This window comes from Perca fluviatilis, chromosome 16 (genome assembly GCF_010015445.1).
Source record: "Perca fluviatilis chromosome 16, GENO_Pfluv_1.0, whole genome shotgun sequence".
NCBI lineage: Eukaryota > Metazoa > Chordata > Actinopteri > Perciformes > Percidae > Perca > Perca fluviatilis.
In genome coordinates this window covers 8,401,937-8,416,087 of record NC_053127.1, presented here as the reverse complement: position 1 = coordinate 8,416,087, position 14,151 = coordinate 8,401,937, and the positions used below count along the sequence as shown (strand labels likewise).

The 14,151-nt window shown below is 39.2% G+C and overlaps 1 protein-coding gene across 1 annotated transcript in view; it reads right to left on the bottom strand.

The window, feature by feature from the left end:
• Nucleotides 1–14,151, bottom strand: part of ttc3 (tetratricopeptide repeat domain 3) — a 34,045-nt gene that overhangs the window by 6,424 nt on the left and 13,470 nt on the right. The window contains exons 15-33 of the mRNA XM_039777316.1: nucleotides 13,274–13,304; nucleotides 12,042–12,102; nucleotides 11,327–11,411; nucleotides 10,888–11,034; nucleotides 10,237–10,317; nucleotides 9,664–9,773; nucleotides 9,456–9,582; nucleotides 8,170–8,292; nucleotides 7,994–8,095; nucleotides 5,678–5,770; nucleotides 5,517–5,581; nucleotides 5,041–5,177; nucleotides 3,433–3,753; nucleotides 2,419–2,694; nucleotides 2,290–2,333; nucleotides 1,421–1,471; nucleotides 1,253–1,344; nucleotides 999–1,154; nucleotides 115–700 (exon numbers count right to left, since the gene is read on the bottom strand). Of these exons, the coding sequence (XP_039633250.1) occupies nucleotides 115–700; nucleotides 999–1,154; nucleotides 1,253–1,344; nucleotides 1,421–1,471; nucleotides 2,290–2,333; nucleotides 2,419–2,694; nucleotides 3,433–3,753; nucleotides 5,041–5,177; nucleotides 5,517–5,581; nucleotides 5,678–5,770; nucleotides 7,994–8,095; nucleotides 8,170–8,292; nucleotides 9,456–9,582; nucleotides 9,664–9,773; nucleotides 10,237–10,317; nucleotides 10,888–11,034; nucleotides 11,327–11,411; nucleotides 12,042–12,102; nucleotides 13,274–13,304 (2,688 nt within the window). The remainder of the gene's footprint in view (nucleotides 1–114; nucleotides 701–998; nucleotides 1,155–1,252; nucleotides 1,345–1,420; nucleotides 1,472–2,289; nucleotides 2,334–2,418; nucleotides 2,695–3,432; nucleotides 3,754–5,040; nucleotides 5,178–5,516; nucleotides 5,582–5,677; nucleotides 5,771–7,993; nucleotides 8,096–8,169; nucleotides 8,293–9,455; nucleotides 9,583–9,663; nucleotides 9,774–10,236; nucleotides 10,318–10,887; nucleotides 11,035–11,326; nucleotides 11,412–12,041; nucleotides 12,103–13,273; nucleotides 13,305–14,151) is intronic.

Genomic DNA, 14,151 nt, shown 5'->3' with positions numbered 1-14,151 from the left:
CTGAGAGAACAAAACAAAAAAGCATTTCGAACTTAACACCCAATTCAGTACACATGAATGTATTTACATATTCCATCTAGTTTATTTAAAAAGACTGAAATGTTTGGTGTTAACCTGTACTGCTGCATGTTTCTTTAAAAAGCTTTCTTCAGTTGTCACTGAAGACGTTTCCAAAAATCCATCATCCAATTCACTGGTAGCTAGATCTAGCTCCTCGTAACCATTAGGTAAAAAGAAAGAGACTTGCTGTTGACTGTCACCATTAGACCAATGGTGATATGGATCATTCCTAGTCCCTCCACTAGCTGACTGACCAAGCAGAGGAGACTGGGAGCCAAATACATAAGGACTTGGGAGGATGGGATAGATAGTCTGTGCAGATGAAAAAGCGTCCAGATAGCCCGTGAAAGCAGATTCTTGACCCGCTTCAAAATCAGGAGAGGGAGAGTCTGAGTGGATTTCATCCAGGTCATCCAGGCTGGCTCCGTGTCCAGCCTGCTGCAGCGTAACGGCATGCTTCGCCAGGCCGATACAGCTCCCCATCTTTATAAAGCGAAGGGACTCCAGGAGGAAGGGCTCAAAGCCGCCCGCTTCCTTCATCTTCAGCTGAGCCACTGAAGGGAAATTCCCTAGTTCACCAACCAGCAGAGGGTCCTCAGCAACCAGCGGACCGTGCTCCTCCAAGATCTGAGCAAAGTAGCTGCAGAGAGACATCCAAATATTCAAAACAAAAAAAGGAGAATATGCATGAAGACTACCACACACACACACACACACACACACACACACACACACACACACACACACACACACACACACACACACACACACACACACACACACACACACACAAAAAAACACACACACACACACACACACACACACACACACACACACACACACACACACACACACACACACACACACACACACACACACACACACACACAGTGGAGTTTAACCAAGTAGATTTACTCTGAATTGCAGCTTGCACTTACTCATACAAACTCTCTTTTGTTGGGTCGGGGTTGTTGTCCAAAATGTTTTTAAAGTGACTTTTGTGTCTGTTGCCGTTGTACTGGTTCTCAAATTCGGCCACTTGCTCTCGAAGGTGACTCGGTACACTGAACGGATCACCAGGGTGAAGGAATGATCTGTTGACAGCCAATCTCAACATTATTATATAAAAACAGTTATTGTATTATGTATACAATAACAATCAGTGTGCCCAATCGGGAGGATGAGAACTTACAAAGAGTCATCTTCAAAAAAGTCTTGGTCCCATTCATCTCTCGGAGTTACTCTTTTCATCAGGAATTTGAGGGGACACACTTCAGAGGGACGCTACAAAAGACATAAATAAGACGTAAGACATATTCTTTTTACAAGCAACGACTAGACATATCACATTTCTTCTCACCCTTGGCTCTTTCTGTTTCTTCTTCCGACCTCGACTCTTGATAGGAGAATTCTGAAATTAAAACAAATGCATTGACAACTTACTCAAGTTTCATTCAGTTTAATTCATGTATTGTTACCATGAGGGATCAGGCACATTTACAATAAATCACTTGAAAGGAATTATGGGATATAATATAATTTAAATTCCTGGATATTAAATGTTACATTTTTGTTGCGGTGGTGCCAATAATATTTGTTCCTAAAGTGTACTGAATTAGCATGTCACATGACATGGTTAAGCTAGGTTTGAGTCAAATATTGAATATATATTGAAGACTGCTGTAATTTAACAACTTCAACAATATAATAATGCCATTTTTTTTTTTTTTTTTACATTTTGTTGTTGTAGATCAGGGTTATTGTAGTTAACGAAAAATAAGACTAAAACTAGCAGTGAAAACAATTTCGTTACTTTAAATAAAAGCAACATATTTCAAAAACACAAATACTAAATAAAAACTACAATGAACAACATATAAACCAAAATGAAACAGAATTGCAGGTTAAATCAGCTTTGTTTTCTCCTGTGGTTGCTGTTAACAATTTGTCCTGTTCAGTTTGACTTCTTGATACTAGTTCCAAAAGGTGGCAACAATGCAACATATCAGATGTTGGCTTGTTACCAGTCTTTATGCTAAGCTACGCTAACTGGCGGTATCCGTACAGACCTGACACTGTCATCGATCGTCCCATCTAACTCTCGGCAAGAAGGCAAAACAAAGAGCATTTCACAAAAATGTAGACCTACTCCTTTAAGGTTTAGTTTATGAGGCAACTAACTTAATTCGAGTTAAAGAACAAAATGTTATAAAGTTTCTAAAGACTTACATTTTGATTTTCATCAGACTTTTTTAAGACCGAACAATTTCCATCTGAAAATAAAAGAATTAGACTTAAAATGAGCAACAAATAAAGAAGCCTTCAAATCAAATGTTAAGTCAAGTTAAATATACATACCCATCATATCAAAATACTCATCCAGTATAGGGTGGCAAGAGAGATACCCATCCCTATGCTCCTCCAGAGTCCAGATAAAGAGTCTCATGTCATGTGGGGGGGCCTGTTTTAGGTATTCAGTCACAGTCAAGCCAATGCTTGAAAAAAGCTCCGGCCTAGTACCGAGCTTCTCTATAATCACGTCCTGCAATGGGCCAAAGTTGAGCAGAAAAGCCAGATCCAGCTGCTCCAAGTGTCCTGCGTAGAGCTCAATGAAGGATTTGGCTGCATTCAGACCTGAAGAAAGCAGAAAGTAGTTGGTCACACTTTACAACATGGCACTGATGTTGAAGTCCACAATTTTTACACAACTTCTGTGCGCAAATATACACTACCATTGAAAAGTTTGGAATCTCCTGCCACAACATTTTGATTGGGTCCAGCTTGAAAGAACTACTCTATAATGTTTGAATGGTCTTTGATGCTTTCAGGTTGTAGAAAGTCCTTTTTACAAATATATGCTCTTTTGTTTTGTACAGAAATAAACACTGTACAATGGTTCAACCAGACTGACAACTCAAAAGGTGAGAAAGAGACAAAGATCCCTCTGAGCAACAGTTTAATAAGAAGAGAAGAAACCAGCAGTCATAGGTAAAAGAAACGGGAAACTTAGCATCAAAATGTGTGCAGATTTAAATAGCAACATCTTCCTATTTCAGTGTCAAGTTAACAGGCAACGTGTTGCTTTAGCAAAGCTCTTCTTCAAACTTCAAAATAGAAATAGGTGTCTAAATTATATGGTTTTTTATCTCTTGAAGGAAAGAAAAAAAACAAAACAGCTGGTTCCAAACTTTTCAATGTGTGCGTCACTTCTCCCAGGTAAACGTTCAAGTGTACTTTCGGTAAAATAACTCTTCATCCATTTAACTTCCACATGTTCCTTCCATGTTTCGTGTCACACATCGTTCAAGTTGTACAAATTTTACCTTGAACTCTAGAGGACTCGCATATTTAAGAGTACTGATAAATGCTGACCTGCATTGTTGAGCTGGCACGCCCAGTTGCTGAGTTTAGGATTTATATCCTGACAGGCACTGAGTAGTTGAATAAGTACACGAGCCCAAACCCGGTTCTTCCTCTCCAGTAGCAGCTCAACGGCCTGACCTAGATTCTCCAGCGGCTCCAGCTGCCAGTTCAACATCCTGACAGCTACTTGGTTCCCCCTCGACGAGTCCAGCTCCAGCCAGGGCTTCAGACTGCAGGTCAGGGCCGACAAGTGGAGGCCCTTCTCCTCTCTGAGCAGCTCCATGTTCTGGCTGATCTGCAGAAGAACTCTATCCCTGTACAGCAACCAGGCTGACAACACAGTGAAAACAAAAAAGGTGACTGATCAACATTTGTTTTGCTAAAACAAAGTAAACATGCGGCTCTAATAAGCTGCCTGACAGTGTCCAAATCTGGTTAGTAAGTTAAGATGTAGTGGTCAGGCTCTAGCGTGGACATCAGAAAAACTAGTAGTAAGGACCAAGTTGTGTTGTTATCAGTTCAACATTTTTTTTTACAAAACTCTTCCAACAATCAAAGTTAAGAACAAATGCTAGCCACCAAATCTCTGGATCGTGCAATATGGAGTAACATGAAATATCATCACGATCTAGTGTGAATATAAACACAGTGTTTCCTCTATGTTGATTGGCAAGTGGCGGTCCGCCACGGTTAGATTTCTCCCGCCACGGTATCAGAAATATATATACAAAAAGCCGTCTATGAGCAGTGATTGTAAAGAGCACGTCGACGGAGAATAGCGCAGACACGGACCGTGCGCCGCTGCCCTTTTTTTCCTCCATAAACTCCGCTCTCAGCTCCTCTGCCAGTTGCTGCATGAACTTCCTCCGGGACATTTTACAGCTGGTGCACTCCTTGGAGAGGATGTGTGCAATGATTCCAGCCAGTTGTAGCATGTATAAAGTTATATGAACATGTAGACAGCTACCGGCCATCTACCGCGCCTTTCACAGAGCGATCGCCCGGTGCTTTTCTTCTGATTCAGAACCATCCACGCCGTAGCCTACGTTACCGACTCTGGCTTTGCCTTCGGCCCATCGGTGATGCATTACTTGTTACTCGAGACCACTAGTTACGTTTCTCTGACAGAGACTATGATTATTACTAAACAACCAAGATGCATCTTCAACCACGCAAAAGATTAAAAACAAAACCGCGAAAATCCGAGCGGTCAATATGACAGTATGGCCAAAATAGGTCAAAGTGATTGTATTTTCTTTGCCTTTTGTGTAATGTACAGTATATAAAAAATATTTTAAATGAAAATACAGACTCTTTTAGGAAAAGTCAGGTACCAGCAGGATTGTATTTTTTTTATTTAGCAAAGTTAAACATATAAATTTAAAAACTGTCAAAATGACCGTCCTGGCCATTCTAGTGTTACCCAGCCTTGGAGTTTTTGGAGGTCCGACAGATCTGCCCCCACTGCTAAAAAAACAATCCTAGAGGAAACACTGTAAACATGTATTAAATCAAATTCCCTGATGAAAAATTACAGACTTAACAAGACCGGAGTCCACAATTAGAAGAAGTGCAGTCAGAGAAACATTTCAGACATGAAGGTATTTGAAGCAGTACCTTTCTGTTGACTCTCAGTTGCGGAGTCTTCTTTCTGCTGCAGAATCTCATCGTTGATCGCCTGCTTTTCTTGAAATGACTGCTTATGCTGTTTTCTCTTGAGTCTGTGCCCTTCTTTTGATTTTAACTTCTTCAGACTGAAAATAAATCATAACAGACAAAAGGTAGTTATCTTGAAACCAAGTACTTGTCTATTAATATATTACCCTTTAAAGTTCTCCAAGAATTGAACCAAATGTACACGACACTGTCTGTAAATTAAATTCTAGCAGCACCTCATTTGAATGTCAAACCAGTTTTTACAGAATTGTAACACTGATAACAATAATACATAATTCATTGTGTCTTGCCAAATAAGCAACCTGTTATCTTTCAGTGTTATTTGTAACACAGCACCAATCAGGATGACTTGCTGTGATGACTCACTAACCTCTGCAGCTACACTCAGTCACCAGCATGAACTGTACTTAACTCACCTTGTACATTTCTGATTCACTTTGGGCTTCTTTGGATTATGTGGTTTTGGAATGGCAGCTTCAAACTGAGGAGAGAAAGGACTTGGATCAACCACTGATCCTGTGATTCACGAGCAGAGACTCTTAAAAAGCTTCACTTCACCTACAGTGAATCATCTTACCTTACACTTCACCAGCCCCGTCGGACCAAAGATCTTGATACAACAGATTTGGCCGACACAGTCTGGAGTCAAACACGGCTCTTGCAGGAAATCCTGAAACACAATAACAATAAATTAGACTGGAAGCAGCAGGGGGAAACTAAGGCAAAGTATTAGGGCAGTTGTAGGTAAAGAAAAAAAGATTTATGGAGCCGGGGGAGGGGGTTCATATTCAGAGAAATAAACTCAGATTGTCCAAGAATAAAGCTGTAAATTTACGGGGGGGAAAATGTAATATTTTCTGAGATTATAAAGGCATACATCGGCTAGAAAAAAACCCTCTCTGTAATGAGGTTGATGTAACCTCCCTTAAACAATGTGGGTCCTTGACAAAAAATAAAACAATTTTCTGATGTTTTTTCTCTTGAACTTGTGACTTAAGGGCAGACACCCCAGGTGAATAGGAAGGAAACATTCAGCATGAAACTTCCCCAGATGATTACTGACATTAAGACAAATATCTTTTGTATTACAAGTTTTTAGAATCTGTATGTTTTAATATGCAAATAAGGTATTTTCTCATTAAATATGCACTAAATTGGATATATTTCCAGAAGAGAAATCTGAACATTGGATCTTCATCCGATGTTCAGATTTCTCTTCTGGAAATATATTCAGATTCAAAATTCTTCTTTCATTTTGTTGACATATTAGAGTCAAAGGGTTTTACAGAGGGAATTTTGGATCTCTTTTTATCACTCAGTTAATCAGAAAATACCGATTTAAGGTATAAAATGTATAAATCAGACTGAGTGATATATGAACAAACCCCTCTGTAAAAACCTTAATATACATAAGTGGAGATTTCTGACTCCGAGTAGGAGAAGAAACCCATTTCGACAAAACGGCCTTTAAAGATTTGTATTGTAAAAATTCACTTTTTAGTGGAAACAACCATTTACAGACACAATATATTATCAAATCCTTAGCAACAACAACAATACAAATAACCTAAATCGCATCAAAACTTATTTTTGGCGCTCTGATTAACTCCGCTGTCTGAACACTCCCGTTTTCCGAATGACAGTTTACGCATCGACGCACTACATGAAGGCTTTTCATAATCTGCGGTCTTAGTTTGTAATCCTGAGTCTCCTTGCTAATGACTTGCTAATTGTTTTCGTCTTCGGAGATGATTTTCGACGCACTTCTTTGGACATTTTGAACTCCTGCGGAAACGTCAGAGCACGTCACGTGACGAATCTGAACGAATCACGTCAGAAATTGGCATCAGCCAATGAGATTGCGCATTTAGAGTTAAATCCCCCACTGTACTTTCACGATTGGTTGCTTATAAAAAAGGAAATGACCAAATTTGGATCCGACAACACTGCACAGGAGAGAGAGAGCTTTCCAATGGTGTTATGTGACGACAGGGTGCAGACAGCGATCGCGGAGCAGCATGTTGATTTAGAACGCCAACTTTTGTTGAATTTAGGAGAAATCTACAGACGCAAATAGACAAAGTATAGTAAAATAAAGACCTAAATGTGTAGTTTGGACGAAAAGAAGTCCGAAATTTTATGTTATGCAAGACAAAAAGCCCAAAATCTCAATGTTTTTGCCTGCCGTTGCAAGGTACTAGTACAGTAGAGAACAGTCATTTTAAATTAATTGTCTGTTCCCGGCAAAATGACACCAACACACACACACCCCCACGAGGGTGAGGAGGCAGTCAGACTGGTTTGAACCAGTTTGAATTCTTCTTAAGTAAACAGATACCATCCTCGTGGACGAGCGCTGTCCTCTACCATTGAATGGATCGAGTGCCATGAGGGACCAGCCTGTGCACTAACGAGGAGGCGCCAAAGTCTAAATCTACAGCTGCCTCCCACCTTAGTATTAACCAATCACAATAGCCTGCAAATTGTTCATATATTGAACTGTGACTGTTGAAACTGCATTCTTTTTGGGGCGAGAAGGGACAGAGAAACAGCAAATCCGCTGACTGGATTCTCAAAGCGGAAAGATCCTTGTATACAAGTCTAATAAACCACCTTAAATGAGAGAAGTTGTCTTCAGTCCTAACTGACCAACTGGACTGTGTCTCCCCTTAAATCTCAGAAAAGTTCAGAGTATTTTCTCGCAGATTTGTGACTTTAAAATCTGAGAATTTGAGGGTTTTTTCTCATAAAGTAAACTTCTTTTATCTACAAAAGGCCATTATGTGCCATCGTAGGAAACAGCTATAGCTCTGTCAAGTGAAAAAAGTACTTACTCTGGACAATTTCGATCGATGATCATGGCTGAAAATACAGAACTATATGGAAAATGTACCTTTTCATTCTTGTCACAGAAAGATGATGTCTTGAGGGCCTTCCAACAGGCGATGTGGTATTCAACAATGCAGCTCCGACAGCAGCATATTTGAATAAAGCCCTATATAAAAAGAGGCACATTCGTTATCACGATACGTTAATAGTTGAATTCCAAAACTAACGGCTGCCACTTACCTTAAAATCTGGGTCAGTAAAGTAGATTTCAGCTTTTAAATGGCCGAGGCATTTCTCAAGTCGACAAATGGCGTCGGGATTAGGAGGAAATCTGCAAAACTCTATAGCCTGCTCCAAAATGTCCTAAAAGAGAAAATACAAGTAAGACAAGCCCAGTGTGCATTCATAATTAGTGTATTCTACATATAAATATATACAGTACGTCATGTTTGTCTGTGATTTAAATTTTCTTTTTATTTCTTAACTTAGTGCTACTTTTATACAGGGATGCACCAAATCCAGGGCTTCGGGTTCGTATTCGTCTGAATATTGGGCTTTTTGACGGGGGTTCAGGTTCTGCTGAACCTTAGAATTTTTTTCCACCGAACCCTACGCTTGCACTACGCTGGTCGCCGTAGTGACGCCGCCGTTGATTACGGGAAGGTGTTTACGTAGGTGGACCGTTCAATGCAGCAGGCTGTGAGGAAGTAAAAATGGAACTCGGGAGCAGAAAAAGTTGTTGTTTGGCCGTACTTTCAGTCAAAAGAAGGCGATTCAAGACAAGCTACATGTTCAATCTGTTCAATGCCGATTTGTCTGGTGGTGGCGAGGACCCTAAACAATACACAACTTCGCCGCTGTTACAACATTTGCTTATGAAACATCCAAAAGAATACGAGTTGTGCACGAAGGAACAGACAGCAGCCAAAATGCAGCAACGTCCGGTACGGCAAAGGAAGGACAGTCACAGCTAAAAAAGTGTTAACGAGACGACCATTACTAGCTTCATTACTTTATTAATGCGTTTACTGTGTTAATGGACTGAGGATGGGAGTTAAGGATTTGGTTTCGACAGAATCTTAACCAGTGGATTCGGTATTCGGCCGAACCCCCAAATGTTGGATATAGATTTTTGTATCCACAAAATCTTGATTCGGTGCATCCCTGCTTTTATATACTGCGTTGTATTTTAATGTTTTAATTTTATCATCTAATTTATCCTATTTAAATATTTGAATATATGACGGTTAAAATGAAGGGGGCTACAACTGCAATCCTGTATTGTTAGAAGACAATAAAGCTGAACCTTGAACAGTAAATTGGGTGAATACTATATTTGCTATTTAGCTAAATTTGGTTTTACATTTAAGTCTTTTCTGTTAATCAGTGTTAAAAAAAGAAAAAAAAAGTGATTCCATTCAGTTGATTAGCGGAGGTGATGTAAATATTTATATTTTCAAACACTAACATGCAACTAAATAATCTTTAAAATGGATATAATAACCAAAACCAAAATGACAACATACCTTGAAATAGTCCGGCTGTGTTTCTTTGACAATCTCTTTCGTTAAAGGCCAGGTGAGTTTACCCGGGATTATTTGATTCTTGACCATTTGCAGTGAATCTGAAAACTGCCGCAGAGCAACTGCAAACCTGTCCGAAGCAGAAGAGCATTATGTTTGAAACCGCAAAAGGTGTGAATCAATGACACAAAACTGGTAAAAGCCATCGTACCTGTTCTCTTTGAGATGCACCCTCCCGATGGCGTAGTAAACCAGACACTGAAAGGTCCTCTCCTCAAAGGATTTAATCTTCTCCAGAAGTGTTTGTGCTTCTCTAAGTTCCTGTGTTTAACAAAGCATCACAGGAAATTAACTTACTATTCTTAAAGTTCGCCTCACAGTTATTAATCAAAGCAGGATGTCGCCACATCAGGAAGAAAGAAAATACTGTGGATAAAGTGGTCCTATAATATATTAGTTTGGTGACTCTGCTGCTATTAATCACACTATTGTCCCCCTACCTGGTTATTTTTTTCCATATGCTCTTGTATAGTTTCTATTTTTTTTATTCAATTCTTATTTTAGTTTTATGTACCTCTTATTATTTCTCTTTTACTTCCCTATTTATCTGTATTTATTCTCTCTTTGTGCTGCTGCAACAACCAAATCTCACCCCGGTGGGACTCCATAAGGTTTATATGATCTTCTATCTAGGTAGAGGATAAGATATGGACATCATGAAGTGGTCTAACTCGATAGCTGTTGCCATTCAGGGCTAACAAGTCTACATTTATCTATGAGTTACCTCAGGCTGGCCGATTTCTGTTAGGGCTGTAGCGCGGCCATATGGCAACAAAAGTACATCCAGCGTAGAAAGTCCAAGTTCCTGAGAAAGCAAAAGGAAAATGAATTATGTCTTTGCAACAGTAGAATAATTTCACAGGCCTACATTATTTTTGTATTTGATAGATTGATGTAGAATGAGGGGATGAATTGAAAAAAGGGTCTCCAACTGGAAATAAAGCAGTTAATTGAGATTTATGAAAGCGTTTTCTCAGCTGCGTTTTTGTAGTGAATGCTGTTATTGAGTGTTTTAGTAATTGCAAAGCCACCCATTGCTTTGTTTAGATTCAGTAAAGCACTTTGTGTTACATAAGTTAAATAAAGTTTGATTGATTAACATGGTTATACGTTGTTTGCATTTCTTATGCTGTTTTTTCCCCCCCACTGTACCAAACTTGAACTGAACCGTGACTCCTAAACTGAGGTATGCACAGAACCGTGTCTCCTGTGTACCGTTACACCCCTAGTGCATAATGTTTAATTTTAGAAAACATATCTACATAACTACTACAACAATCTCAAACATGACAATTCTCTTAATCTACTCGCACAATGTTGACCGTGTAAAGTGCTACAATTTTAGCATTGGTTTACACATCAGTGATAGGATTACCTTGGGTGAGCTGTTTCCCAGTATAGCCAGTGCCTTCCTGAAGGCCTGCTCTGCATTGTGGCTGCGGAGGTCGGCCAGAGCAGTGTGTCCGTCCTGCACCAAGGATCTCAACTCTTCACACACATCTGCTTTACTGCCATCCAGTTTCTGAACAGATGAAACAAAGCACAGAGCCAGTCAGTTATTTAATTTAATGATACGGTTACTTTTTGGAAGTGCTAAAAAGTTGAGATACTATTTAATACAATCTTTTAACACCGTACATCACCATCCAGCAAGTGTGAAAGAGACTGATATGATCATCTCTACAGAGGTTTCTTTGATACACAGTGTGCTGGAAAAGCTTTACAATATTAAACACCACACCCATGACTAAAGACAGATGCAACACGTTGCATGAAGCAGCGCTCCCAACCTAAAATTACATGCAGAGCCTTACCTCATCTTCAGGCTGATTTCTGTTCTTAGATTTCTTCTTTGTTGGGGTGCTGGACTCTCCTTTCCCATTCTTTGAAGAAAGCTCACTGGAAGCACAGAATTGTTAGCTATATAAAAAAGGTCTGAAAGGGATTCTTTGATTTTGGATGAGATTAAATCTATAGAACAGGCCACAATGTTGATTCTTATTAAAAGCGGATTTATTTCAACACAAGTGTTGGTCAGACCCACAGCAGAAATAAAAACAAGTCTGCACCGAATAAATGCAGACACAGCTCTTAGTTAGATTTATGGAAAATACAAGTAATAAGGCTACAAGAGTGCCTTTGTTCTAAGTGAAAAACATGTCATCAGTGACACCAGAGGATACGACGAAGCAAGTTCAACAGAACCAGACTCTTTGCATTAGCTGGCTGGGGAGAAAACTAATTTAGGGGTTTCCTTGCCTATCCAACTCAAATGGTTTTACCTTTGTATTATTACATATAATCTATTAACACTATTGCACTTTTTATCAGCAACTGCTATAATGCGCTTATAACTAGCGTGCGCAGGCAACAGGGGGAATGACACGTTAAGCAGTGAATTGCAGTTATTCATGAGGCAAACAAATGTGGGTTTGTCATCAAAGCAAGGTTATAGGTTGTTATATTCCTTATATAAGCAGATGTTTTAAGCAGTGGCATCTTTTATAAAAGCTTTAATATTCCACTAACCTTTTTGATGGTTTAGAGTTTTTAGTACTGCCATCTGACTGTGCAGTCCTTTCATTTTTCACTGGAGAGAGAAAATATTAGCCATGAAGTCATTAAGTGTCATGAACATGAGTCCATTTTTGGGGGGTATAAAAAACACAAGTCAACAAAACTCTACAGAGCACCTTCAAAATCAATCAATGTGTAGTTCAGGATATGGGCAACATACTGTGTACTAGGGATGCACCGAATATTCGGCCACCGAACATTTTCGGTTTTCGGCCGAAATACTTTTATCACCGAAACAATACGGCAGAAACGTTGCGATGACGCAAACAGAAACCGCGACCTGCACGTGTGTCAGTATCCGTTCCACCTGCAAAGCGTCTCCTAAGCAACGAGGTTGAGACGGACCACGGAGTGAAAACAATGAAAAGTACTCTTAGAGTCTGTCAGCACACGTTTCACTGAGATCTATTCGGATCCTCTGCATTTCATCACGACTGTACTTGATCCGCGTTATAAAGACCATTACTTGGATGCGGAAATAAAGCAGGGCGCACGAGAAATGATCCAGGCCGCCATGGATGCAGAGAACCCGCGTGGAGACGGAGCAGCGCACGGAGCAGCGCCCAGCGCAGGAGGAGATCAGAGCGCAGAAACAAAGACTCGTCTCTCTGCACCAGATGAGGGGCATGCACCCTCGTTGTCTGATATGTTCAGTGAAATCCTGCAAGAAAGTGCCTCAAAAAAAAAAATATTATTATTATTAATAACAACAACAACAACAACAACAACAACAACAACAACAACAACAGGTAGGCTATTCTGTTCTTAGGCTACTATATACTGTATGTGACTATCAGATTGTAGCCATATTTCTGCTAGATATTTTTTTTATTAAACTTTAATATTAATTTATACAATTGCAATGCCATGATTTTAGTAAAGTTAAACACAACACCTGTTGTTTGCGTCCACATAACCCCCAGGCATCCGGTCGTAACAACAGTCATAGCCATAAATGCAATGGTACTAATAATTGGCATAATTTCTTTCGGTGTTTTGTTTCCTCTTTTTCGGTTTTCGGTTTCGGCCAAGAATTTTCATTTCGGTGCATCCCTACTGTGTACACCCTAATACAAGTTATATTCAGCTTGTATGCGTTGGACAACAAGAGATACTGCTACCAGGATCTGAACCTGGGCCAGATAAAGTGTTAGGTGTGTCAGAAGGCGTTGAAACAAACTCACCTTGTTGCTTTTCCAATTTAACGTCAGAGACCTGTCAAGACATAGTATGCTCATTTACAGGTTCACACTTGTATTTGGGGTTTCTACTACAACATGTTTACATGCTTTAATCTCCAAAAAACACCTCCTTTTACTCGTACTGTCTGTCTGAATACACCTGTATTCACCCTCTGTCTAAAACGCTTCATTTTAGCGCCTCTCTCTTTCAGCCCCCCTCCTGAAAAGCCCAGTCTGCTCCGATTGGCTTGCCAGAAAAATACTTCAGGTAAAATTGGATGTACTGATGTGTCTTTTACATGTGAATTATATTCTGAAGCTAGTGTTTCACACTGACAAAACTAATGGGTGAAACTAATGATTCTTTTTATGATCTGTTTATTCAAGATCATGTTCTCGATTTATTTGATTTGGTATCCAGGATAATTTACCCAGAATTAAAATAAAAAAAAAAAAAAAAAAAAGAAGAAAAGGGCAAACAAAATGCATCTATATTTTAGTACTACAGTATAAATGTTTAAAAGAAAAGTTGATGTGAAAATGACGGTGATGTGAAATTTAAAATCCTGAAATAGAAAATAAAACTTAAATGTAAACGCTTAAATGAAGAAAAACAACTTTATATCTTAGTAATTAACTTCTCACGCACACAGACGATCGCTTTTCCTTTAAATGACAACTTGAGCCGTTCTATTTTAAGATTTAAGCAGGATTTTATACTTTGAAATCGCCATTTTACAATATCAACTTGTCATTTTAAAATCCAATTGGCTTAAGAAATGGCTTACCCGATTCTCAAAATAATTAATAATTATTTTGATCAACTTAACGATTAGACATTTCTGATCTAGACAAAACTCTAAAAAAAAAATAAACTGATG